The sequence below is a fragment of the Ambystoma mexicanum genome, chromosome 4p, assembly GCF_040938575.1.
Source record: "Ambystoma mexicanum isolate Mex_15411 chromosome 4p, UKY_AmexF1_1, whole genome shotgun sequence".
Lineage (NCBI taxonomy): Eukaryota > Metazoa > Chordata > Amphibia > Caudata > Ambystomatidae > Ambystoma > Ambystoma mexicanum.
The window spans coordinates 904,055,648-904,083,283 of record NC_090927.1 but is presented as its reverse complement, the minus strand read 5'-3'; the positions used below and the strand labels follow the sequence as shown (position 1 = coordinate 904,083,283).

At 47.6% G+C, this 27,636-nt stretch overlaps 1 protein-coding gene across 3 annotated transcripts in view; it reads right to left on the bottom strand.

The window, feature by feature from the left end:
* MDN1 (midasin AAA ATPase 1) overlaps positions 1 to 27,636 on the bottom strand; it is a 2,688,524-nt gene that overhangs the window by 1,696,955 nt on the left and 963,933 nt on the right. For all 3 annotated transcript variants that reach the window (XM_069606482.1, XM_069606484.1, XM_069606483.1), the window contains exon 38: positions 10,007 to 10,204. In XM_069606482.1, the coding sequence (XP_069462583.1) occupies positions 10,007 to 10,204 (198 nt within the window). The remainder of the gene's footprint in view (positions 1 to 10,006; positions 10,205 to 27,636) is intronic.

Here is a 27,636-nt window from a genome sequence, read left to right as displayed (position 1 = left end):
AGGCTGAAGAGGAGATCTACTGTTTTTTGGGTGTTCGAAAAACAAGCGTTGAACGAGTCCCACGTGATGAGCCAGTCGTCGAGTTAAGGGTAAACTGGGACTGATAATCTGCGCAGGTGTGCTGCTGCCACTGCCAGGCCTTTGGTAAACACCCTTGGCGCCGAAGCGATGCCAAAGGGGAGTACCTTCAATTGGTAATGTTTGTCCTGGATCATGAACCTTAGATATTTCCCGTGCGCTGGCAACATTGAAATATGAAAGTATGCATCTTTCATGTCCAATGTTGCCATGAAGTCCCCCTGTTTCAGCAATGGGATTGTTCGCTGGGTGCAGGTCTAGAACAGGGTGCATGGTGAGATCTTTTTGGGTACAAGGAAGTGCACTGAATAAATACCCTTGTTTACCTGAAGAATAGGGACGGCTTCTATGGCGTCCTTTCCCAGCAGTGCCTCCACCTCTTGGATCAGGATCTCCAGATGGTCCGGTGAAAGGCGCCGTGAGCGCGGCGGTCTGAACTGTGGAGTTTGGCCGAATTCCACGCAGTAACCGTGAACAACCGTCTTTATGACCCACTGGTCGGAAGTTATCCCCTCCCATGCCTTGAGGAAAGATGTTAATCGCCCTCGACCGGGGTGACATGGGAGGGGACCTGAACTTTGTGGTCCTTTCTGACAAGAGGCTGTGGCTCCTCTGGGATTGGGGCCTCTGCCTCTACCCTTGCCCCGTTTCTGACCCCTTGAGGGGTAGTAAGTGGGGCTTCCAGATGTTTAGTTTGTGTTGAAGTTACCCGTGCCGTAGTTGTTTTGACCAACATGGGCTTGCCCTCGAAAGCACTGGCGAGAGTTATTACCCCTCTGGGAGGAGGGCTTCTGTGTAATTTGATGCAGTGACCTTATAGTCTCATGCTCCTTCTTGGCTGTTTCCAAAGCCTCATCCACTGCTTTCCCGAAGAGGTTAGTCTCCTCAATGGGTTTATTAATGAGGGAAGCCTGAGTCTCGGGTCTAAATCCTGATGTACGCAGCCAAGCGTGTCTTTTCAGTAGGGTCCCTTGTGTAAGAGACCTGCCTGCAGTTTCCGCAATGTCCAGGGTGTTTTACACCACGTTTTGGTCAACTAGTCTTCCCTCTGTTACAATGGAGAGAAGCTTTGACCTGGCGGGTTCAGGAACCTCTTGGAGGCCTTGCTGGAGCAAATTCCATTGGGCATCAGCATAGCTTGCTAATAGAGTAGTATTATTAGCAACCCGTATAGTGTATGCGGCTGCTGACGTGACCCGTTTGCCCAAGGCATACAGCCGCTTAGATTACTTGTCCAGTGGTGATTCTTCCGTGGCAAGGGGTACCCCCGCCCTCTTTCGAGTGGTAGTCACTACCAGTGATTCTGCCCTTTGATGTATAGAGGGTCAGGAGGGGGAGGGCGAAATAATTTTTTGACTCTCAGGTTTACTGCCCGTGTTTGAGCAGGTGACACCAATGAGGGAGGTACCCTTCTTTTAACAGAGTTAAGGAGGAGGATGGATTGACTCGCCGGAGGTTTTTTCCCTTAATGATATCCTCCACGAAATCCTGCTCAGGTACAGCCTCTTGAGTGGCAATTTTAAAGAATTCAGCTGCTTTTTTCAACATGGAGTTGAATGCCATTTGATCATCCACAGGAGAGGCCTGTCAAGGCGGGGTGGACAGAGGAGAGTCTAGGCACAAAACATCAGAGTCCTGACCTTGCTGTGTCCATGGGTTCTGACCTTCCTGCTGGGTTTCCTCCCATTTGTCCGTAGTATCCTGTTGGTCCTCCTCATAGTTTTGCAGAAAAGAAGCCGCTTCTTCACTATAGATGTCTCTATATGTGTCCATCTGGACCATGTCTTCCTGTTGGAAAACATGAGACTGATCTTCCTGAATTTGTAGGTTAGGGTCTACCCGAGCCCTTTTCGGGGGAGGATGACCCGAAGAACTGATAATCTGCTCCAGCCGATCCATACACCCTTCAAATCTTTCTGTACTCCATTTAGAGGACCCAAATGGGCCTACGCGAGGAGCATCAACGTTCTCCGCACTGCGGCGTTGAAAGGAGTCTCAGGGTGTCGGAAAGAGGCTCTCGACTATCCTCGTAAGCGTCATCAGAATCGGGAACCCAATCCGCCGAAAAATTTTGGGCGGCCTAGCCCATAATTTAAGGTGGAACCGGAGTAAGGCCCGCCACCGCAGTGATGCTTCCGATGCTACTTTCGATAGTTGCTGAATCATCGTGAGACAAAGGCTCAGATGATTTGTCGGAGGTTGTCCCATACCCTTAGGTAGAACCGGGGTAAGACCCACCGCTGCCGTAATTCTTCCGATGCTACTTTCGATAGTCGCCGAATCATCGTGAGACAAAGGCTCAGGTGTAATATATTCTGCTGCGCTAGAGGGCCTAGCGGTAGGATTTACGGGTAGAGGCCTAGCCGTAGTTTTCAGCCCTACTGAGGCCTTAGAGACCGTCGAAGCGTCAGACTCCCGCACCTTGACGCGCGTAGGTTTTGGAGTAGCGCCCTTAGCTGATTTGGATTGCTCAGTCATCAAACACTGCTGCGGATGCGGGGAAGGCTTTGGATCTGAACGATCCGATGGAACCAGCAGAGTTTTCGGCGGCCCTGTTGGGGCTTTCGCTTTTTTCGTCAAAATTGGCATAGGGGTTGTGTGCTTAGTGCGATGCGCTTGTATGCCCCTGTCGCTGGGTGTGGTCCCTATAGCAAGACCAGAGTCAAGCCTTAAGAGGGTCGGGCGTGGCGGACCTAGAAGCGTCCGCCTCAAGGTCTATAACATCCGAAACGGACGCTTGGTCATCCGAAGTACCCCCGTCACTTTCAGCGGGTGTGGCAGTGGGGGAAGGGGGTTCCACGCATGACATACCGTACACGGCCCACCGCTTTACACAACGCTCCTTATGGGTCTTAGGCCGAAGGAGTTTGCACGCCGCACACTGCTTCTCGTTGTGCTCTAGGGGAGACAGGCGTTACACGTCCTGTGTTTGTCCTTCCAAGGACATCTACCCTACACTTAGGGCAGAATATAAAAGTAGTCCTCTCCATAGCCAGGGACCTCGGCGCGTGAGGGTTTCTGGTTACACTACACGTCACAATGCGGATAGTGTTACAGACACGCCTATGCCAGCGTCCTCTTTCGGTCCCCAAAAGACAAGATGCAATACTCTGCGGTTACCACTGGATGTCGGACCATATGCACAGCATTTGATTCTAAGCAGATTAACAAGCATCAGAAAAACATGTACCTCCACAAGCCACACTCTGGGACCAAAGCAAATATGGGACAAGGGTGTGGGGTCCTGCTCCCGCTCCTATTACATTGAATTGGCCCAGAAGGGCCTCCATACTTACCGCGGCAGTCTTTGGCCCCACCCCCTTTGACTTCTTCTGGTTCCATCCCAGCTCGCAAGGTGAAGTCCACGGGACAAGGGCGCGGGGTGTTGGCATCTCGCTGGGTTGTTAGCAGCTCCGCAGGGTGTTCCCTGGACTGCTAGGCTGGACAATCCTCAAAACTCCATCAAGCAAGGTGAATAGGAACAGAAAAGGCCCTGGTGGCGGGATGGGAGGTGGGGGGGGATTCACTGGCCCTGTAAAGAATCCCACTGACCCAGGACGAGAGGACGAAATCTTGGGTAATAAAGCCAGACAGACCCCGGGAGGTTGTCTTGCCCCTCTAGGAAATAGGTCAATAGCTCCAGATGCATGCCCCCTTGGAACCTATGGAACCTTGCTCAACACCCAGCTGGAGACTCCCTGTCTGGGATGGGGAGCCCTGCTCAAAACCTGGTGAAGGCTCTGCTCCCCCCCTGCCATGAAAAAGTCCTCCCTTTGTATGTACATTGGAGCGGGCAAAGGTCACATCGGAACTGAACCACCCCCCCTCCTATGTGTTAGCTGGTATTCCCACCCTCTTAGCCCCCCTCAATGTGACTGTCATGCACACCCTTCACTCACCTTTTGACTCCCTATGTCGGGGCCTTGCAAACTCGTTAGCAACAGCCCTGGGGAACTACCCAACTCAGATTTCTGTTGGCAGCACCCTGCTACCAGGCCCCACCGTAGGGAACACTGGCTTGGCCCGCGCTCTTGTTTTAAGTACTATTTCCTTTGCTGACCTTCCTACTTGTACCAAGGCTTTGAGCCCCATGAACGAGGATACAGGGATTTGTGCTGCCACCGCTAAGCTCGCCTCGAGTACCTTGGGCTCCGCGGCTTCCTCCAGCAGTGTCTGGAGCGGGTATCTTCCTTCAATGGGCGCAGTTCTTTTTGCACTTTACCCCACTTAAAGCTGCCAACTCCATTGACACAATTGTTGCCTATGGCACCAACTCGACAGACCTCTGGCCAACAGGGGGAAAGTGCCCTACTAAGGGATGCAAATGAGACCAGGTGCTTGTTGAGCTGATCGCCATCAGGAAAATGCTCATGGCCCAGACAGAAACCCAGGGGAGGGGAGGTATATCACCACAGGGGGAGCCTCTGATTGCCTGCCAGGGGGACAAGGGCTCCGTCAACCTACCCCTGGAGCACGCTATGGCATTGGACTGGCCGCACCACGTAACTCCTAAAGAACACGCTGCTTCTTACAGTAGGGTTCTGAGAAAATTACCTCAAATAAATCCCCTTCGAGAACCCAGTACCTTGCCCCAAGAGCACCAAGGAGAACCTAGAACCTCGCCTCAAGTGTTTTGCAGAGTGCCCCTTTCCTAGTTGAAAAGAGGCAGTGGGTCTTTTTACACGGTCTACACCAGCAATACCCATAAAACCTCCACTCACAGCGTCCGGGTGTTAGTCGAGTGTTCGCTGATGTGTGACATAAAACGCACAGCAGCACGCTCAGCATTTCTTCTGTCTCCATTTTGATTGCTCCTGTAAACCTGGAAGGTGATATGAACGACCCTGAGGAGAGAAGACTACAACAAAGGACTAGGAGTAAGTCTTGGCTGCAAGCGAGAAAACCTATGATGTTTGTTACAGAACCGGGAAGCAGGAGTGGTCCGGGAAGGGGATTGGAAGAGGGGCTAACCATTGTGGAAATAATGTCTGCAAAGCAAAGCAGCCCCTCGCTAAACACAGACTCTGTTCCACTCTCCCCCCTCAAACACAAGAATTAAACAGCAGGTATCGCCTTCCCAACTATCCCCCACTCATGCGACTGAAATTACCAGATCCCTTACTTTAGAAGACAAAGGCACCCTGCCTGGCGACCAGACGACCATGGAGGCTGTGGTTCAGCTGCTCGGAACGTTTGCGCCAAGGAACGAAGAAGCATCCGCGTTGTGCGCGGAGGCAGCTTTCCACCCACCTCGGGTGGAAATGGTAAAACAGCCTACAAACGACATGGATAGCCCACGCAAAACTAAGTAGCACAGTTCTTCAACATGGAAATAAATCACAGTACTGCAGAAACAAGTCCTGATTTAGCCAAAAGTAATCGGTCACACCAACAATTTGCCACGCAACATGATACAAAGTTTATTTCCGTCAAGGGACAACTTGTGAAAACCACGGAAAGCCTGGAAAATGTAGATACCTTGGAAAAAATGCAAAATGGAAACGAGAGATACATACTAAAAGCATCTACTGTCAACCAAGTTCCTGCTAAAAATGCGGACCCGGACACAGGAGTGACTAAACTCAATCATTGAAGAACTTTGGGAAAACTGATCCCAATATGACGAGGAAAGCCAAAAAAAGAAGTTTCTCATTAACTGACATAGGAAAATTAAAATGGCACTGCAATCCAAAGATTTTTAAACCCCTCGGAATAAAACACCTTGGAAACAGATAAAAACGCCCCACTCGCAGCCCAAGTCCTCCTGACGTTCACTCCCAAGTTCCTTTGGCTTGGCAGCCACATAGGTCACTGATTAAGACCTATTAAAACTAACAACAAATATTGCGGGAGCCATTACTGCTCTAACAATACCTGTTGGGTTTCTCATTGAAATCATTGAACTTCAAGATGGCACCGGTGTTGCCATCCCAGTCCCCCCCCCCGATTCATTGCACCGGTCTTGGAAACTAGCCTGGGTCAGGGTTTCTCACCAGAGTACAGAGTGGCAAACCTCTTCAAGATGGTCCAGATTTTCCAACCCAGACAACAGTTCTAGCCTTGACTTATTTGAGCTTGATTAGGCCTTATGGCATAGTGTATCTTGCGGATATCAGCGGTCTATCTGCACATGAGGACGGTACAGTGAGCTCTCAATGGTCTCAGTTTCAGGGACAGACTCCAGACCACCTTCTGCTCTTAGAGAGAGTGTGCTGAGACCTACAACAGTGGTTAAGATGAATTTCTAGAATGTGGTCTAATCAACAGATTTTAGGAGGCTACCCTAATTATATTGAACTGGGGAACTCTGGGGAACTCTAGGTTGTTATGCAAACACAATCAAGGTAAGTGTGGAGAGTGCTCAAGACTTAGTCTCAGGAGAAAGTGAGTGGGGTCACAAAGCTTCTACTTAGGAGAGGGGACTGATGTAGGAAGAATGTGAATACCAAAAATAGTACCAAAAAAAAGAGAAAAGTCTAACTGCTGCCGCCAGTTTGTCTTTAGGCCCTAAAAAAGTAACCAGAAATTCTGTGTGTGAAAGGATACAGTGATACAAAGGTATCCCCATTGCACTGCAAAGTGCAATGTGTAATTCTAAAAATGAAAGATTTCAAAAGGGAAGCACAGTTTCTAAAAACATAGCCTGACGGCCTGATCAGTTTCTCCATAACAAATGAGCAAATGGGAAGTGAAGCAGAAGGCTTTACGTCACTTCGAAATGTCAGGAAAGGATCAAAAACAAAACAAAAAGAGTAGGTTTCCATAGGAAACTATAGATGGAAAGTTACAAAAAGAAAATCTTTCCAAAGAATGGGTTGTTTTGCATACCTGTTTTGAAGCACCACTAGTCCACATTCACTCACGGTACGACGTCCTTTTGTCGTGGGATGTTTTTTCGTGGTGTTTTTTACCGAAAATCTTTTTACGAAAAAAACCCATCAAATTTTTTAAAATGGGAGGAAGTTTCATGGGGGCGGTTGAGGTGGGGGACCCCCCCCCCCCAAAACTATTCTATGGGTTTTTTCGAAAAATAAATCGCAGTCAAAAACCCTGCAAAAAAACATCCCACGATGAAATTACATGGAACCTCACTCACACTGGGCATAAAGTCCTTTTTTGCAGGTATCCTTGTCTCTTAATATATTGTTGTAAAATAGTTTGCACAACTTCAGCTCATTCCATCACATCTACAGTGAGAGTTTGTCCCATTTTGGATACATCTGGAGGTGTGCGACTAAAAAGAGCACTTTCATACTTATCTATGTGGGTAATCTATTGCTCTGCAATCTTCAGTGTATGTTAATTGTACTTAAAGCCATGATCTGTTGGCTGCTGATCCTCATTACCAAGAGTGCGTTTGGTTAGAGTTGTGGAAAACTGCAGGTCAACCTAGGTGGTTCCAGAAAACCGATACTAGTAATGTTCTCAAAAACTTAAACACAACTATAGGCTGGCTTACTGCTTGGTCCTGTTTATCAGCTAGTTTCAATTGACCAGAAACACTGCATGCAGACAGTAACAGTGGGTTTCTCTGAACATCACACAAAAAGTATAAAAAAAAATCTCAACCTAAACCAGGGTGAGAGTTTGGACAAACCTGCTGGAAACCTTGCACACAATTAAGTTGGTCTTTTTAAGTCATCACCAAATGACTTTAGAAAAATAATCACAAAAGGCCAGTTATTTTAAGATACTCTAATGGCATATAAAGAAATGGAAGGACTACTTGTAGTTCGATTACAAGGAGCCAATAAAATCCCTTAAGCATACATGCCAACATCCAAATGCACCGGGGAGGGAGATTTCCACAGGGAAATCGGGAGATGCATATTTCACCATAGGAATGCATTGGGGCTAAAGTTATTTTAGGCGGGAGACCGTGGAACTAGCAATATTTTTCACCTAAAAATCGTGAGTCTCCCGCCTAAATCGGGAGGTTTGGCATGTATGCTTAAGTGCCAAGGACGAGTATGCTCATCCTTTTTGCATAGACTTGCCTAATAACCTTGTACTTTGTATTTTTTGTATTTGAATTTAATTGTTCTTTATATAGCGCCTTTATCCAAAGCGCTTCACATAAGAGATCAACAGTACATCAGAACAGTTGGGCAAACATGGATCAGGTACAGGCAGTAACAATCAGGGTACGGAAGCAGGTGAGGTTTTATGGCAGAACGGAATAAAGGGTAAGAAGTAATAGAGCGAAGGGACAGAGGGAGAAAGTTCCAGTGTAGAGGGGCGAGGAGCAGAAAAGAGCGAAAGCGGGATTGAGCGCAGGGAGGGTGGGGAACGGTCAGTCTAAAGAGATCCGAGGAGCGAAGAGAGGGAGAGTAGAATGAAAGGAGAGATGCAAGACAGTCAGGGGCCAGTCCGTAGAGACATTTCAACACAAGGCAAAGAAAGTTGTATTTAAGTTGAGAGTGGAAAGACAACCAACCAAGTGAGGCAAGAGAATAAGATCGAGTCACGATAAGAGATTACAAAGTGAGCGAATGGCTGAATGATAGATTTAAAAGGAGCAAGGCGAGAGTGGGGAAGACCAAAGGTGGTGACAGAGCAGTAGAAAAGTCAGGAGAAGATTAACGGTGAGATGCGAAGTTTTGAGGCGTGGAAAGTAAGGAATGGGCGGATTCTACGAATGTTGTAGAGATGGAATCGACAGGCGCGGGATGTAAGAGAAATATGGTGAGCAAAGGAAAGGTTAGAGTCAAAATAGAGGTCGAGATTACGGGCTGTAGGGGAGACTGATATGCTAGAAGGGGGAAAGGAGAGGGATGGGGAGCACACTGGTGGGAGAGTTTGCGGGAAAGAATAAGCCTTTGGTTTTACCGGCATTCAAAGTGAGAAAGTGGGTGGTCATCCAGAATTTGATACAGGCAATTTGAGAGAGTAGAGTTAATGTCAGGCATGAAAGAGGAGAACGAAATAAAGATCTGAGTGTCATCAGCATAGAAGTGGTCAGATAGTACAAAAGAGATTATAGGGGCAAGGAAATAGGTATATAAGGAGAATAGAAAGGGCCCAGGTGCTGATCCTCACACTTGATTGAGGGGGAGAGGAAAAGAGGTGTTGCCACCCCAGGAGACAATAAAAGTGCAGTTGGATAGGTAAGAGGAAAACCACGATGGAACAGAGCCACGAAAGCCAAACAAGGAGAGAGAGTTCAGAAGCGAAGAGTGATCAACGGTGTCAAAAGCAGCAGATAAGTTGAGAAGAATGAGGACAGAGGAGTGCTTAGAATAACGAGCTGTGAGAAGAGAATTAATCACACAAGTCAGGATTGTTTCAGTGGATTGACAGGGATGAAAGCCAGACTGAGTGGGAGGAAGACGAGATAGATCAGAGATAAATGAGGAGATTTGAGAACAAACAAGACGCTCAAGGAGTTTAGATAGAAAGGGTACGAGAGATATAGGACGAAGGTTTGAGACAAGGGGAATAGCAGTGGGTTTTTTAAAAATTAAAATGATGGCATGTTTGAATGCAGGGGGGGAAGGAAGAAGTGGAGAGACAGATATTGAGGAAAGAGGTAAGAAAGGGTACCAGCAATGGGTAGATTTTAGGCATGAGTGAGGAAAGAATGGGGTCAGTGGGGGCAGCGGTGGTGTGAGTTTTGGCTAAGAGGAGAGCCACCTTGGAGTCAGAAACAGGGGTGAAGCTAGAGATAGTGTTGGGAGGAGTAGGGGATGGTGAAGGAGAGGGTTTATAAGAGGGCAACAGTAGAATTTCCTGGCGTAGAGAGTACTTTAGAAGATAAGAAGTATGCAAGGTCAGGATTAAGGGGTTAAATAAGGGTACTCAAGGGGTTCATTTGGCTTTTCCTGAAATGAATGTGGTAAAAATGTTTAAATGCATTCCGAAAATGAACAAAGACGTGGGACAAATGTGAACGTAACATGACAAGCCACAATTTTTACATTTGACATACCTGTGTAAATCTGTTCAGAAATGACTTTGGGAACCCCTTTCTTCCACCTCCTTGCCGGAAGGGATTTTGACATCCAAAGATCTTAGTCTTCTCATGTTCCACCTGAAAACTCATTCCTAGTTCAGGTATGTAAATTTCTGCTCTGTGGTCAAAGCAGGCATTCAAGCCCTCCAACACTGACTGAGATGCAAGATTCAGCTGTTCAACAAAAACAAAGTCAATATTAGACATTTGAATTAAGACTATCATTTTGAAATTTCATTAAAACAGCAATACAATAAACAGGGTAAAGACTGAATTGTATTTGTTAGAGAGAGTGTTCAAGTATACTTTGTGCAGGCATACCAAAATCAACCTATAAGCAAGGATACCAATAATCTAGACCAGACTCTCAATGGTAAATGCAACAGCAGCCAGACTTTTTGGAGGCCAGTCAGCGGTTGTTCCATCTTAGTCACTGTAGCCAGCACGAGCCCATCAAGGACAACTTTGTCTAGTAAAACCACCACCTTGTTGACGGCCTCTTTGTCCACGACCAAGAGTATTGCAACATTGACGATTGCGTTGACAAGCTCTTCGTCAACGACCATGTCGGAAAAAAAAAAAAATCAGCTCTTCTTTCATCCACAAAACATTTGGCAGCGACCGTCGTTTCAACCTTCACAACGACAGCTACTCCAAAGGTCTCTTTACCTCCAAAGCATCTTTCAACAGTTCCGACCACGGCCTTGTCGTCAGCGGTGCACATTCTGCAGATCCCCCCCATCATCGCCTCCTTCCCGAAGGACTCTGGTAGAGTGAGGATTGCTGCCTCCGGACTTCCTGCCAAGACCAACAAAGATGTCTCCTTCAGGTTCTGTGCGATTGCAGAGGAAATCTCCTTGCATCTATACCAGTTCTGAGGATGACCTGCCTGACATTATCCACGCAGACCATGAAGAGGGCTAGGGACCCATGTCCCAGGAGAGATCTACGTGTCATTAGCTGCTAGGGAGATTTATCATTTTTATGCTTTATCCTCTCTCCGATTGAGACCCCCAGCACTTTTTGCTGGGCTTCTGGGCCTTTTTCTTTCTATCCTGAATTAGTGGAGCCTTTTTCCACTTATTCATTCTTATTTGATCTGTCTTTTGGAACTCTGTTCTCTGGGTTTCATCTTTACCAGTGAGTCTACTTTCCTCCATATCTCTTTAAAGGCATCTGTGTAACTTCTGCAGCACACAACTCCTTATGGGCAGTGTTGCTGGGAACTCTTTGGGTTCTCCTTTGAGATTCTTTCTGTATCCTTACTAACTATAGTTAGTAAGGATAGAGGGATGCTTTGTATCCCTCCTAAAACTATATACTATGAGAGATTAGCACACAGCACCTTATATGGCGTGCTAGGGGATACCTAGTATTCCCCTTCTCTCTGCTCATTTGACTTTTTATAGTCATAGACAACCCCATAGTTATGGCTGGTGGCAGTGAACGTGTTCTAACAACTATTGTGCTAGTGTGTTACCTCAGACTGTATTCACTGTCTCGGTTGTGCTCAATAGGGTCACTTCTGTTTTAACATGGTGGTTCTTTTTTCGCCATTTCTATAATGGTTGTTCTTTGTTAGTCCTTCTACCATTCTGGGTGGGGAAGGTCTGTGTGTGTGTTTTGCCTTCGGCAGGAACACTTTGGCGTCCCAGTCTAGGCTTCAGTGTGTCTGGGTAGGCAGGAAGTGGGGGAGGAGTTATTGTCTCCCCTGCCTTTTGTCTGCCTGCGTGCCTGAATCAAACTAGTGCCCACTCGGGGGCTGGCTGTCCTGATTGGACAGCCACCTGGCCCTTTCTGTAAACTGCTGAGAGACACTGCAGAGGAGTGTGATGAAACTGAATAAAAGGTGGGGTTCCTGAGGTGAAAGGCAAGTTGACCACTACAAACTGAAGTAACTGAAACTGTAGACTACCAGAGACGTCTGCAGACCCTTTGCATCACTGAAGCAGCTAATTCTGTCCTGACAAGTTTTCCATTCGACAGAAGCTCTGAAGGATGACACAGAACCTTTGGCTGGTAAGACCAACGAGCCCGGAGACTAACTGCCAATTGAGCCATCTTGCAAGGTGCTGTGCCTTTTCAGAGCTGCAGACCACAAATACCAAGAGACCTCAGACCCATTTTCAGTGCAACGTCTTTGAGTGGCCAAATCCGTCCAGGTCTTTGCTGAGCTCCAGTTGAACCTCGAGAGACACAATCCGCAAGTTACTAACCAGAGTGCAGGACATCGAAATCGAAGATCGACCAGGCGAATACTGTGCTTTGTAGGTGCTGAGAAAAAGGGGCCAAAACCACAAACTGACCAGGGAGACAGAAGAAATCTGTGCCAAGGGTCCTCTCTCGAGACTGCTGACGAGACGTCACATTATCACCGGACCGAGGAATCAGGTGACCGGGTCTGTTACTGCTGCACAGAGGAGAATCCAGCTACAAGCATTTCTTCTGACCTAAGGTACAGTGGGGTGAAAGGTAAAACTTACTTTGAACTGAGAAGGTACTCCAGAGTGTTGGAATGTGTGTAGAGGTGTGCAGGTTGTCAACTCTAACCTCAGACCCAAACTGCCGACCTGTGCCCCCTTTATTTTGCAGGGTCTCCATCGTTGTGTTAATTCTATAAGTATCTTTCCCTAGAGACTAAAAGTATCCGAAGGTGTATTGGTTAATTGAAACAAGTATATTTCGGACTCCCTTGTGAAATATAATAAATTATATATTTTAATATAACATTATCTGGGTTTAGTGTAATTACCTACAAAAAGTTTCACATCATAGAGTGACAGCTAGGCTTTGAATGAATGGTAGAAACCTGCATAAAAGGCAAGGTCTTGCTTGGAAGGCAGAGTCCACCAGTGGACAAAGGAATCCAAAAAAGAACTTAGAAGAGAGACCTGCTGCAACTCCTGGACCGTTGGTTTGCCCAGTGAAGCCCTGCTGCAGTGCTGAAGCTCCGAATTTGCCTCGACTAGAGAAGCCCTGCAACGGACGACTTATAATAATAACTTTATTGGGATATAGATCAAAATTTGAACTTGACACAAACTTAAAGGAATGGTTCGGTCAGAAATATAATTGGCCAAAAATATGGCCAATAATAAAACAAATATCTAAAATATATATTTTTTTAAGTCCCTATGGAAAGTTTCAAGCAAACGAAGCTCAAACTTTAAAATTGGAAGCATTAGGGGGCATCCATTTTGTGATTTCAGGCAGCCTCCTTGGCTCTGCCCTTGCGGCACTAAACAAGCAGCAAAAGCCCCTACTGGGAGCCTTTGCGTACTGCAGCCTGAGCAGAGCTGAGGAGGCTGCCTTCACTTTCATTTTACGTTTTCTGTGCTCCTAAAGCCAAAGGAAGCAAAGAAAACGTAAAATGAAGGCAAAAAGCCGAGACGTACTAATAAAAAATATAACGCGATTGTATTTGTAATTGCTGTGGTTGGAAAACCACGGCAATCACAAATACAACAACGTTGTTATTCTGACAGCAGCAGCTTTCGCGTGGAGTCTCCTGGCCTCCAAAGTGAAAGCTATTGTAGGCAGAAACACTGCGGCATTGGAAACACAACCGTGTTGTGTTTCTGCCTGCCTTGGCTTTCACTTTGTGTCTCCGGTACTCCCCCGGGGGAGCACCAGAGACCCAAAGTGATAGCCACGGCAGGCAGAAACACGACACAGTTGTGTTTCAAAAACGCTGCAGTTTTTCTTTCCAAGTTTCTCAGGCTCCTCAGGCTCGGAGGAGCACGAGAAACTTAGAAAAAAAAAACGCAGCGTTTTTGAAACACAACAACGTTGTATTTATGTTTGCGGTAGCTTCAGCTTGGAGCCCAGAGGCTGAAGCTACCGCAAACATGAATACGTTTTAAAAGCTGCGGTTTTATTTCTAAGTTTTCCGGGCTCCTCCAGCCCGGAAAACGTATTAAAAAAAAAAAAACGCTGCTAGTGCTTATTTAAAAAAAAAAAAATAGCACTTACCAAGATGCAGCTGCAGCTTTCTTGCCTGTAGTCTCTGGTCCCCGTCCTACGTGTCCGGCACCAATGAAGCAAAAACCACTAAGTGGTAGCTTTTGTTTACTACAGCTGGATGGCTTTTGCTACATTAGTGACTAAAAGGCAAGCACAGGCGGCATCCATTTCACAAAATGGATGCCCCCTAGTGCTTGCAATTTTAAAGTTCGAGTTTCATTTGCTTGAAACTTTCCATAGGGTTTAACATAGCCTAAAATATTGTAAACATAATACATATAAACCAAATGTTATTATGGTGCACAGTGTCACTGGCGAGTCCAAAAGTAAGTGCAAAAGACAAATGCACAAATGCGGATGCAAATACAAGTACAAGTGCCATCTATACATAGATCTCCATGGTTCTTGCAACAGACCAATTCTCCCCTTGGGTTGGTGGGACCAATCAACCCCAAAGCGAACTCATCTGGACATCCTCGTGCAGGAACGAATTGCCAGGGAGAGGAACACGAGGATCGAGTGCAACGTTTTTAAGTCGGACCTGAGCTCCAGGAAGATCCTCTGGAATCCCATGAAGTAGGACTGACCAAACCTGAGCCACTTCAACAGAGTGCTGGACCCCCGATGCAAGAAAGCCCTTAAGGTATCTGAGAAAAACAGTGGTGCTATTTTCGAGAAGCTGAAACCGCGAAGTGCAGCTGGTCTGAAGTTTGCCCATTGCTGCCGCCAACCTTCAAACCGTAGTGTAGGGGTCCCCAGACGTCCCCTCTCTTGCCCCCACAACAGAGGCCCAGGAACAAAAAGATCTGCCATACTACAACTGGAAATGAAGCCAGCTGGAACCAATTTCTTCAGACCTAAACTAAGGGGTACTTACCTCTTGTTGTGCAGCCTTCCTAGCTCTCAGTTGAGACTTGCCTTGTTTGCATGTTGCAGAGTTGCTTGCAGCTTTGCCTCTCACAAACCTATCCAGTTTATGGCCCTACAGAGATTTTATTTTCTACAAAGATGTCTACAACATTGTGCAATACTTTTTACTTACCTTCAAGAAGTGCTTCAGCTCCCCTAGACTTTGCTCAATTAACATTGGCTGGCCTGGCTCCCTGAAAGACTCTTCTTACCTCGACGTTCTGCTTTAACTATCCCTCCAAAAAGTCACACATACTATAACTTGTGTAGCTGGGAAAGGGTTAATTTACTTTGCATTGGGGGTTCAAAAGTACTTACCTGCTTAGGAAAATTTGCTGACCATTGTTATTTTATTCCCTCATATTTTCCTTTGACACCAAACTGAGTATTTCTCTAAATGTGCCAGTGATAAATCAATGTCCACAGTGTCCTAGTTATTTAAGTCACCTCAGGGTGTACGAAGTGTGTGCGCCATCCCAAATGGGTATCTACTGATTTAAAGAAACTGATAGTATGTATGTTGAAGTATATTTAAGGGTTACACATTATTGCTCCCTTCTAAAGAAGGTTTATTCAACTGACTGAAATAAATAATTGTTTAATCAAGAAACGTTGAGTGTAAGTGTTTATTTGAATACCTGTCACTGTGAATCTCTAGGTTACAACCCTACAGCTCACATTGACCCCTCTTGAGATAAGCCTGGCTGATCAGTCACTCTACCAACTTGTGTAGTACATGCTAATGCCAAAGGTTGGGTTAACTATTGCCAAGAGGACAAGGCTGGTGCAGTCTCCCCAGGGTACTGCATACAATCCTGCCTAACACTGGGACAGTATAACCCAGAGTACAATGATTGGTTTAGAGGAGAAATACAGTTTGAAAGAAAAACTTTTCTTTTACCAAGGATTCCCAGCCTGATGACAGGGAATATTCATGAGCATGTGAATAAATGCCAGACCCCATGATGGATAACCAAGGCTGCCTGGTCGTCTCAGGATGAAGCTGCATTAGTAAAACAGCAATTTAAGCTAATCTGCAAGGCCAACACAGAGAAAGAATGCAACAAAACAGCCAACGATAGGACTTACAAAGAAACGTTAGTACTTGTTAGGCAAGATTGTATGCAGTAACCTATGGGTGCAGTACAACAATCCTGACCTCCTGGCAAGAGGAACCCAACCTTTGGTATAAGCTTGTACTACACAGGTTGGTAGCGTGTTGAGCAGCTGGGCTTATCTCAATGTGAGCTGTAGGGGAGTTGCAGAGATTGACAGTGACAATTATTCAAATAAACTCTTACACACAAGGTTTTATTTGCCGGTCAGTTAGAATAAGCCTTCTTCAGAAGGGAGCAATATTAAAGCAACACAAATGCACTCCACACTTAGTTTCTAAATCAGTAAATGGCCCACCGTCACAACCTACACTTCAATAGTTAGGGTGCTGCGGACATTAATATCTTTACTGTTGTATTTAGAATATTCTAATAAATTGGTCAAAGGAAAGGTCATCAGAACAAACAAGAGATCACAACTATTAAGCAGGCAAATCCGTTTAGATCCCCTAAGCAGAGTCCTTCAATATAACAGGTAAAGCCAAAGTCAATGGGCAAAGGTCTATATGAACTGAAGCACTTCTGGTAGATAAGTAGGAAAAGTCTTTGCATAATGTTTTAGAAGTCTTTGACGAAAAGAAGAATCAATGTATGGCCACAGGCTGTTTAGGCTTGTGAGTAGTAGAAGATGCAAGCAACTCTACAATAAGCAGAAATTACTCTCAAAGTTTACAGTACCTTTGGATTGAAGAAACAGTGCAGCAGATGACTTTGGTTCCTGCGCAGCTCTGCAGATTTCGCTGTTCCTGGGCCTCAGTCGTGGGGACAAGAGGGAGGACTTCTGGGGATTCCTGCACTGCAATGGGACGGTCACCGCTCGCAACCGGCGATCTTCAAACAAGTGGCACTTCAGCGTTTCTGCTCCTCGCGACTACCGCAAATAGCAACACTGCGGTTCCTGGCTGTCAAGATGGATTTTCCGTGCTGCTGGGGTCCCGCACTCGGTTGAGGGGGCTCAGGCTCAGTTAGTCCTGCTTCCTGGGAGTCCGGAGGATCTTCCTGGAGCTCTTGGTCAATTTAAAAGCAACGCACACAATCTGGTGTTCCTCTCCCTGGCGTTTCGGTTTCCAGCAGCAACTCTGTGGAAATGCAAGAAGCTGCGAGAGAATGTCCAGGTGGCTTACTTTGGAGTTTATTGGTCCCATCAACTCAAAGGGAGAAGTCGTCCTTGCAGGAGCCTCTCCGTCTATACGAATTTTGTGATTCAGCACAGCAGCAGTTCTTCACTGGGCAAACCAACGGTCCAGGAGTTGCAGCAGGCGTCCTCTTCAAGTTCTTCTTCAGTTGTTTCCTCCAGTGGTCGACACTGCCTTCCAAGCCAAAAGCCTCGCCTTTTATTCAGTTATCTCCCAATCATTCCAGCCTAGCTGTCTGTTACCCAGCAGGGTGGCTGTCCTTGCCGGACAGTCAGCCAGCCAATCATACCAGAGTGCATTTGGGTCTCCTAAGAGACCAAGGACAGAGTTTTGGGCACCTCCCTCACTTCCTGCCCCCACCAGACACCCTGGAGCCAGAGGTGGGCTTCACTCGTGAATACCACCAAAGGCAAAGTGAACAAATGGACCAAACCTGGTTTGGCGGCTGAGTAAATCGAGGACTTTTCCAAGAAGAAATGGCGAAAAAAGAAGACCAGGGCCATTTTGACAAAAATGGCACCCATGGGGGCTTTACTGCAGCTCCGAACGCAGCCCACAGTAAATGCACACCACAGTAGTGAAAAGTAAACCAATGCCACCAGCCATTCATCGTGGAAAGGGTAACAAAAATGTTACATGAGGAGCTAGACAAAGGGGATACTAGGTAACTCCCCCCCCCCCACAACTCCCAGCACCCTATTGAAAGATAGTGTGTGCTGGGTCTAGAAAGTTACAAATGTTAGTAAAGTCAATTTCACTTTACTGCTCCTGGAAACAGTAGTTTATCCAAGAGAAGGTATTTAAACCATTGAGAAATCTGAAAGACTACACTGAAGGTGCTTTGTGACACAAAGTAAAAGATGATGCCTATGGAGTTTGTCAGACTCCACAACCAAAAGAAACAGTGTTCAAAATCACATTAAAATATATGAGCGAGTGGGGAAAAAGGGTCTCACTCTCTCCAGGTTAAAAAAAATGAAGTCATCAAAATCCAGCAAAGCTGCTGGGGGTCTCTAAGGTAGAGGGGAATTAGCACATTTCTGAGAATTCTCCATAACAGTACTCCAATGGCTACCATACTGCGCCATATAACTACAAATGCAGTACAAATGCCTAAAAAGTATTGCATTGAGGATTTATATTGGTGGATAATGAATCACATGTATTTGATTTTTTGGGGCTTATGGATATATGAGGTTTTTGTAGACTGTATAAGTAGATAATTCTTAAAGTGTACTATCATATTACATGCATTATTCACCGTAATAGCATTTCAGATGATTGTATCTGCTTAGATTCACATGCTGTGCATATGCTCTGACATCCAGTGGTAACCGCGGAGTAATGCATCTTGTCTTTCGGGGACCAAAAGGGGACGTCGGCATAGGCATGTCTGTAACACTATCCCTATCGTGACGTGTAGTGTACCCAAAATCCACCACGCGCCGAGGTCCCTCCGATTGCATTTTTTGTGCCATGAGGGAGCCCAAGGCTATAGTGAGTACATAAAGAGAGAAATTAGTAAGATGTCTATGTTCCTCCCACCCTGAGCGAGGAGGTAGGGAGGGCACATATGTATTTAAGCAGATACAATCATCAGAAATGCCGCTACGGCGAGTAATGCATGTCTTCTGATGATTGTTAATCTACTTAGAATCACATGCTGTGCATAGATTAGCGAGCAGTACCCGGAGTTGGAGGTGGGTTGTGAGAAGGGACAGCAGAGAAAAGAAGTCTTAGTACTGCTTATCCCACCTGAGAATCAGACCTAGAATGAGTGTCTAGGCAATTGTGTTTTGTAAAGGTGTGTACAGAACTCCAGGTTGCCGCTTTGCAAATGGACTCAAGAGGAAAATTTGCAATGAATGCTATGGATGCCCCAGGGCCTCGAGTATTGTGTTCTATGCTTGAAGGGCAGTTCTCTCTTAGCAAGAGAGAAACAGTGTGATGCATTTGACAATCCACCTTGAGGCAGCTGATTTAGAGACAGGATCCCCTTCTCTACCAGCTGCCACTGGAACAAAGAACTGTTTAGTCTTCCTTAGTGGTTTGGTTATTTCCAGGTAAAACATGACTGCCCTGCGCATGTCTAGTGTGTGAAGGCTTGTTTTGGCCATGTTAGTAGGGTTCGGGAAGAAAGTGGGTAGTTCGATAGACTGGTTCACATGTAACTAGATAAATTTAGGTGCAAACCTGGCATGTGTGCGCAGAACTACCTTATCTTTGTGGACTGTAACAAAGGGGTCTAGAACAGAAAGAGCCTGCAGTTGGCTAACCCTTCTGATAGAAGTGATAGCTACTAAGAAGGCTGTCTTTTAAATCAGGTCTTTCATACTTGCTTTATCCATAGGCTCAAAGGGAGCTCCCATGAGCCTGGTCAAAACCACATTCAGATCCCAACCTGGGGCTGGGTGAGAAAATGGGAGGATAAATAATCTTAACCCCTTCCATAAAGGCTTTAATCTCTGGTATTTTCCACCACAACACCTTATGTTGTGATGTGGTGTAGGCTGACAGAGCAGCCAGATGAACCTTCAGGGAATTGAATACTAACCCAGCGTCCAACAGGTGGGTTAGATACAGCACAATGTGTGAGGGTGAGCAATCGATGGGATTGACGCCCTTGGAATTGCACCAGATGACAAAACATTTCCATTTGCTGGCACAGCAATAACGTGTATAAGGTTTTCACGCTTCACTGAGTATGTCCATGCACCTCTGAGCGAGCTGTAGGTGACCAAACTATGACCTCAGGAGCCAAGCTGCTAAATTCAGAGTTTGTGGGCATGGGTGTTGGATCTCCCCCCTGTCCTGAGACAACATGTTGTACTGGCAGGGTAGGGTAGCTTGACTGGCGGGGAGAGGGACATTTCCATCAGGTGCGCAAACCAGGGTTGGCTGGCCCATATGGGGGCTGGAGGCTTTTCTTTAATAATATCCTCCACGAAATCCTGCTCAGGTACTGCCTTGAGTGGCAATTTTGAAGTATTCAGCTGCCTTCTTCAACATGGAGTTGAATGCCATTTGGTCATCCACAGTAGAGGCCTGGCGAGCCGGGATGGACAGAGTGGAGTCTAGGCACAAAACATTAGAGTCCTGATCTTGCTGTGTCCATGGGTCTTGACCTTCCTGCTGGGTTTCCTCCCAGTTGTCCGTAGTATCCTGTTGATCTTACTCATAGTTTCCAAGAAAAGAAGCTGCTTCTTCATTATAGATGTCTCTATATGTGTCCATCTGGACGTCTTCCTGTTGGAAAACCTGAGACTGATCTTCTTGAATTTGGAGTTTGGGTCTACCCGAGCCCTTTTCACAGGAGGATGATCAGAAGAACTGATAATCTGCTCCAGCCGATCCATACGCCTCTCGAATTTTTCAGTAGTCCATTTAGAGGACCCAAACGGGCCTACCCGAGGAGAAACTACTTTCTCTGCACTGCGCCATCGAAAAGAACCTCTCAGGGTGTCGGAAAGAGGCTCTCGACTACCTTCGTAAACCTCATCAGAATCGGGAACTCAATCCGCCGAAAAATTTTGGGCGGCCTAGCCCATAATTTAAGGTGGAACCGGAGTAAGGCCCGCCACCGCAGTGATGCTTCCGATGCTACTTTCGATAGTTGCTGAATCATCGTGAGACAAAGGCTCAGATGATTTGTCGACCGTTGCAATACCGTCCACGGCACTAGAGGGCCTAGCGGTCGGTTTTCCGTGTAGAGGCCTAGCCATAGTTTTCGGGCATACTGAGGCCTTGGAAACAATCGAAGCGTCGGGCTCACGCACTTCGACGCGTGTAGGTTTTGTGGCGCCCTTAGTTTGTTTCGATTGACAAAACGCTGCTGGGGATGCGGGGAAAGCTTTGGATCTAAACGATCCGAGGCACTTTCGCTTTTTTTCGATGAAGGCGCTGAAATTGGCGTAGGGGTTGTGTGCATGGTGCGATGCGATTGTACGCCCCTGTCGCCGGGTGTAGTCCCTGTAGCAAGACCAGAGTCGAGCCTGGAAGGGTCGGGCGCGGCGGACCTAGAAGCGTCCGCCTCAAGCTCTATAACATTCGCATTGGACGTTTGGTCATCCAAAGAACCCCGTCACTTTCAGCTGGCGTGGCGATGGGGGAAGGGGGTTCCACGCGTGACATGCCGTACGTGGCCCACTGCTTTACACGGCGCTCCTTAAGGGTCTTAGGCCGAATGAGTTTGCATGCCACACACCGCTTCTCGTTCTGCTCTAGGGAGAGACAGGCGTTACACTTCCTGTGTTCATCCTTCCAAGGATATCTGACCCTACACTTAGGGCAGAATCTAAAAGGAGTCCTTTCCATAGCAAAATGAAAGGATGACCAGACCAACAAGGAAAGAGGGGAAAGGAGGAAAGATATACTAAACAATATGGCCACCCTGACCCAACTCTCCCTACTGTATAGGTCGGCCAGAGGGCCCGATCACGTGGAAAATCCGGCCGCCGGATCTTAGGCGCCAAAATCCACAGCCAGAGACGATTCCCCAGAGTCTTCGTCGAAGATGTTCTTGTTGGGCGAAGTGACTTAACAGGGAATAAACCGACAATTCGGTAAAGATATACAATGTATCCAGTAAGAGCTCCGCTATAGGGAGACCAGTTTTCTGGGTGGAAAAAAACAATCTGATGGACCTCGGCACTCGAGGGATTCTGGGTACACTACACGTCACGATAGGGATACGGTTACAGACACGCCTATGCCGACGTCCCCTTTCGGTCCCCGAAAGACAAGATGCAAAACTCCGCTGTTACCACTGGATGTCAGACCATATGCACAGCATGTGATTCTAAGCAGATTAACAAGCATCACAATGATTTTATCGGAAATCAAATTGAATAGGTTTATCTTTTTATGATTTCATGTGCTTGTCATATGAATGATAATGTACGAAAAGTTTATCAAACTATATCACATAAAAAATGGCTCAAAACCTGGGGTAACCTAAACAAAACTATAGATGCCACCAACCTACTCCCCAACACACCACTTACAGTGTGCCCGTTGGGGCTACTAAGTGAAGCAGATTATAAAAGGGTTGTAGTAATACGGGGACTTCAGCAGCAGTCCCTCTTTATCAAGTCAGACAATCTTTTTTTTATAACACATTTTATTGGTTTTTAAACATACATACAGTACACCAACAAATCCCCCCCCCCCAACCCTACCTCCCCTCAACGCCCGGGTTGGTTCATCACTCCTTCCTGTCTTGCCACTCTGCACTTTACTTTCGGGATCTGCATTTCTCACCATGTCCCGTATAGTGGTTGTGTCCATCTCTTTTCCTATTTAACCGGCGAGATCTATATCACATGGTCTTCCCACTTTCCCCAGATATTGATGGCTTTTGCCGGGGATCTCCGTGCTGTATAGATTCTATGCTCTTTGGCTGCACATATGTCCATTTCGTTTGACCATTGGGCCACTGATGGGCTTTCCAGGGCCTCCCATTTCTGTGCTATATCCCGTTTTATCAGGCCTATTGCATTGGAGAGAAAAATACCCTCCCATTTATCCGGAGTGTTCTCATCTGGGACCCCCACTAACATTATTGCAGGTTGTGGGATTATTGTGCGCCCCAGGGTTCTCCTTAACAGTTGACAACGTTGCGCCCAAAAGGTCTTGATTTTAGGGCATTCCCAGAGAAGGTGGATGAAAGTTCGTTCCTCCCTCCGACATTTCAGACAGTTAGGGTCCTCCGCCCTCCCCCAGCCAAATAGGGCCCCTCGGGAGTAGTACACCCTGTGGAGCACCTTAAGTTGTACCAGTCTAATTCTGGAGTCTATTGCGATTCCGCGTGGGTTCATCAGTATTTGGATCCAGTCCTCTGGTTCAATGGGCCCCACATCTCCCTCCCATTTATTTTTGAGATTGACCAAATACGGAGTGGCAAACGCGTTAATCACCTTGTACAGAATAGTGGTGACCTTGGCAGGGATGTATTGTGGTAGTAAGTTGCGTTCCAGAGGTGTGTAATCTGGTATGTCGTTGAGCTCTTGCCCATGTGCATTAATGGCGTGAGTTAGTTGCAGGTAATGGTAATGTTCTGTGGCAGATATTACGAATCTCTGCTGCAGGGTTTCGAATGGGAGGATGGAACCATCCGCAATAATGTCTCCCATTGTGGTTATCCCTGCCTCCACCCACCGGGGCCATGCAGCCAACTTCCGTACCTCCTTCAACCCATATGTGCGCCACTCGGTTAAATTCCGCGTTTGGTATGGCCAATGGGGCATTCTGCAGTACATAAAGGAAGCGTGGATGCGCCATCATTTTAAAGAGGGCCGATCTGCCCATGAGCGTGAGAGGCAGGAGCATCCAGTGATGTACATCCCCGGAGAAGCGGTCGATTAGTGGGTGCAGGTTGTGCGCTACGTATTCCGAGAGAGTCCCCAAGACCCATATGCCCAGATAGCGGAAGCCGCCTCTCCACCAGATATGGCATGCCCCAGGGGACTGCCAGGTCGTCACCCTTCACTGGGAACAGGACCGATTTACCCCAGTTAACTCGGGAGTCCACTGAATTCCCCAAAAGTCGTCAACATTTGAGTTATGATTGGGCATGCGTAGTCTGGGTTGCTGAGATAGAGTAGCAGGTCATTTGCATACAGGGATACCCTGTCCTCTCGTCCGTCTGGCCAGCGAAACCCTGACCATGTAGGAACCTTTCGGAGCCATTGGGCAAGCGGTTCAATCGCTAGGGCGAATAGAAGGGGGGGATAGAGGACAGCCCTGTCGGGTGCCTCTGCCCAGTCGGAAGGTCCTAGAGGTCCAGCTATTACCCCTGACCGCAGCCATTGGCGCCTCGTACAGCAGTTGAACCCAGCTGAGAAAGGTCTCACCAATGCCCATGTGTCTCATTGTCGCCCACAGGTTTTCCCACACCACCGAATCTAACACTTTCTCGAAATCAATTGCTAAAAGAGCAGTGGCGCATCGAGGCTCGGGGCTTTTTCCAGGAGTAGATGCAACCTGCATAGATTCATTCTGGTTGATCTTTGCGGCATAAAGCCGCACTGGTCCGGATGAACCAGTGAGATGATGACCTGTTGAAGTCTATTGGCCTTGGCCAAAATCTTTGCTTAGCTGTTAATAAGCGATATAGGCCTGTATGATGTGCACCGGTCAGGGGGCTTTCCTTGTTTGGGAATAACCACAATGTTGGCCATTCGTAGGTCCAATGGAAGGGTGCCCTGTCCTTTGGCCGCCAGGAATAAATCCCAGAGGTGGGGGGTTCGCCATCTGGTTGCTGCCCAGCTTCCTCCAGGTCTCAGCCGGGAAGCCGTTAGGGCCTGGTGTCTTCCCGGATTGTAGCTGGGACATGGCCTCCATGATTTCGGCCTTGTCCAGTTCCCTATCCAGATGTGTTGTCTGCTGCTCCAAGTGCAGGAGCACGATCTCGTCCAGAAGGGACAGATCTACCGGTGATGTTGGGGCAGCGTAGAGTGCAGCATAGAATTTAGCGAAGGCCTCTGCTATTTCCGGGTCTGTTTGGGCCAGTCCATTGGGGTCTTCTATGATCTGCCTGACATGTCTGTGCCCTTCTTCCCGACGTTCGACCCAGGCCAATAGTTTGCCAGCTTTGTCGCCGTGTTCATAGATTCTGGTTCTTGACTCCCTATGCGCTTGCTTTGCGTTATCTAGTGCTGTGTTGTGCAGGGTTGCTCTGGCCTTCGTGAGGGAGCGGTGGGCGTCAGGGGTGGGGTTGGCGACATATCTATTTTCCCATTCCTTTACGGCTTCCTCTGCCTCCATAACTTTCCTATGGTGTTTCCCTCCTTTTATCACATGTCCAGGCCATTATTTCCCCTCTAAGTACCGCCTTATGGGCTTCCCATCCCATAATGTCACCGGATCCTCTACTGAACCCGCGTTAATTTCAAAGAATTTGTTGGATTTTTCGGTGATGTGTTCGACGAATTCTGGAAAGCCTACATAATAGTTATTTAGCCGCCAAGTCCTGGGAGGCAGGGGTCTGTCTGGAGCAGTATCTCCAGGGGAGAATGGTCAGATATGCCACGGAGAAGGAGTTCTGGCGCTTTTACCCTATACGCTTCGGGAGTTGGAAGGAAGAAGTAATCCAGCCTGGACAAGGATGCATGGGCTCCCGAGTGAAAGGAAAAGCCCTGATCTGTAGGGTGGAGGTCTCTCCATAGGTCACTTAGGCCTAAAGCTGATGCAAAGGTCGCTAGCCGTGTGGGCTTGTTTGGGTTTCGGTTCCGTATGTGGGTCCCGTCCCGTGTATTACAGATAACCTCATTAAAGTCCCCCCCCTCCCCCCCAAGGATCCATAGATCAGGCTGTTGTTGCGCCATCAATGTTGTGACATCCCTCAAGAGAGCATCCTCCAACCCCGTTGGGGAGTACCGCCAGAATAGCTACCATCTCCCCCCACAGTGTGCTTCTGAGTAGCACAAAACGGCCTCTGGGGTCTAGTTCCACTGCCGTCAGTGCAAAGGGGAGCCGTTTGTGTAGGAGGATCACGACGCCCCGGGAACCCATCGTGTACTCTGCGTGATAAGCTAATCGATAGTAAGTCCTGCGGAAGAATCGGCAGGTCGAACCTGCTAGGTGTGTCTCCGTAAGAAGAGCAATGTCAGGGGAACGCCCGTTTAGGAACTGCATTATAAGCCGACGCTTGATACTTGAGCTCATGCCATTTACGCTCCATGTGAGGATCCTTAGGGATCTATGACGTTCAGTAACTACCATTTGGACATGTGCGTCTCCCCCTGTGAAGACATTATGTTGTTGTGTGGCCATTTCTGTCTAGGAATCCAATTTGTTGTGCCAGATGCGTGTGTGATATATGAGTACAGTGGTCGTGCCCAGTGGAAGCGTGGGTATTGGGCATGATATGTTTACCGGTCTTGTGATGAAAATTTCTAACATACAACAACGCCCCATCCCGCCCCCCCCCCCCCCTCCCCATCATGAAGTATCTGTCGCCCGAACTCTACTGGCGCTAAAAACTATGTTGCCAGATCAACTTAATGTAAACTGTTATTACTTTCCCACCGACTTACTACTCCTTCTTGGGTCGAGTGTCTGAGTCGGGGGGGTGGGGAGGAATGGGCAGGGAGGAAGTGGGGTGTTCGCCGATAGCATGGTGTGTTGATTACGATTATATATAATGCGTTTGATCTTTCATGCATAGGCGGCGGGGACCCCTTTCTGGTAACAGTCCAAGCAAGGTGTTTGTTACGGATGCCTGCCTAGAAGGCAGTTGGTCAGTGTGCTCTTTTGCTATTTCCTGACGTTGCTTCGTTTAGCCAATGTCTCTGTTAACCGCGCTAGGGATTGGGGCCCCCATTAGGTTCATTCTGATTTTCCAGTACAGGTTGCCGGCGGGTCTTTCCTCCCTTGGTCTCGTTCTTCCCCTGCGGTTTTGATCGGCCCCGGTCCAGTCTCCTCCAAAGTGGGTCACCGCCCATCTCCATGCCTCCTGTGGATCAGTGAAGTGGACTGTCTTGCCTTCATGTTGGATCTTCAGCTGTGCCGGGAACAGCAGCCCATATTTTACATTCATAGGGTGAAGCTTCCTTTTCAAGTGTTCAAAGGACTGTCTGGCCTTCTGAACTTCGCAGGCGTAGTCCGGGAAGAAGGCGATCCTGGATCCATTATATACCACCGTCCCTTGTGTTCTGGCCATCTGTAGGATGGCGTCTCTGTCGCGGTAATTAAGAATTTTCACGATAATTGTCCTTGGGGGGCGTGGGGGGGGGGTCCCCCGGGGTTGGGTGACCCATGGGCACATGATGGGCACGTTCCACCGAGAAGAAGTTCAAGAAGGTTTTCGGCGCGAAGGGATCTGCCAGTCATTCCTCCAGGAAGAGTTCCTTGCTGGGACCCTCTGTGCGCTCAGACAGGCCTAAAATGCGAATGTTATTGCGTCGGGACCTGCCCTCTCCCTCGTCCACTCGGGTTTCCAGGCGGTTCAGTGTTTGTATGAGTTGCTGGTGCACACCGCCTAGGTTGTCCTCCACGCTAGATATTCGCTGATCTGCTTCTCCCGTTCGGGGTGAGAGCTTATGGCGGTCGTGGCAAAGGAACGAGACCTCGGTAGAAATAGTGTCCATTTTTTGCTCCATTGAGGAGCGCCAACTGGCGATTGCGGTCATCACGTCCTTTAGTGACAGGGGTTCTTCCATTGGGGGGGGGGGGGGGAAAGAGTCATCCCCGGGTCCTCCGCGTTTGGTGCTGGCTGTGTGCTCGTGGCATATTGATCCATGGTGCTTTGCATCGTGGTCATCTTGTTTCTTTCCTTGCCCATGATGTGGAATCCCACAGGAATGTGAATGTGGGGACTAATGGTGGACTTGTCCCTCACGGCGTTGTCTGGGCCTCCACTTGTGACCGAGTTGCCCCTGCAATTTTACTTCCTTGTCGCAGTGTTCGCAGCTGCGGCTTCAGCCTCCCCAGGGCTCGGAAAAGGTTGTGGTTGTTGAGCAGGGTCCGGCGCGGGGTTCCAGTA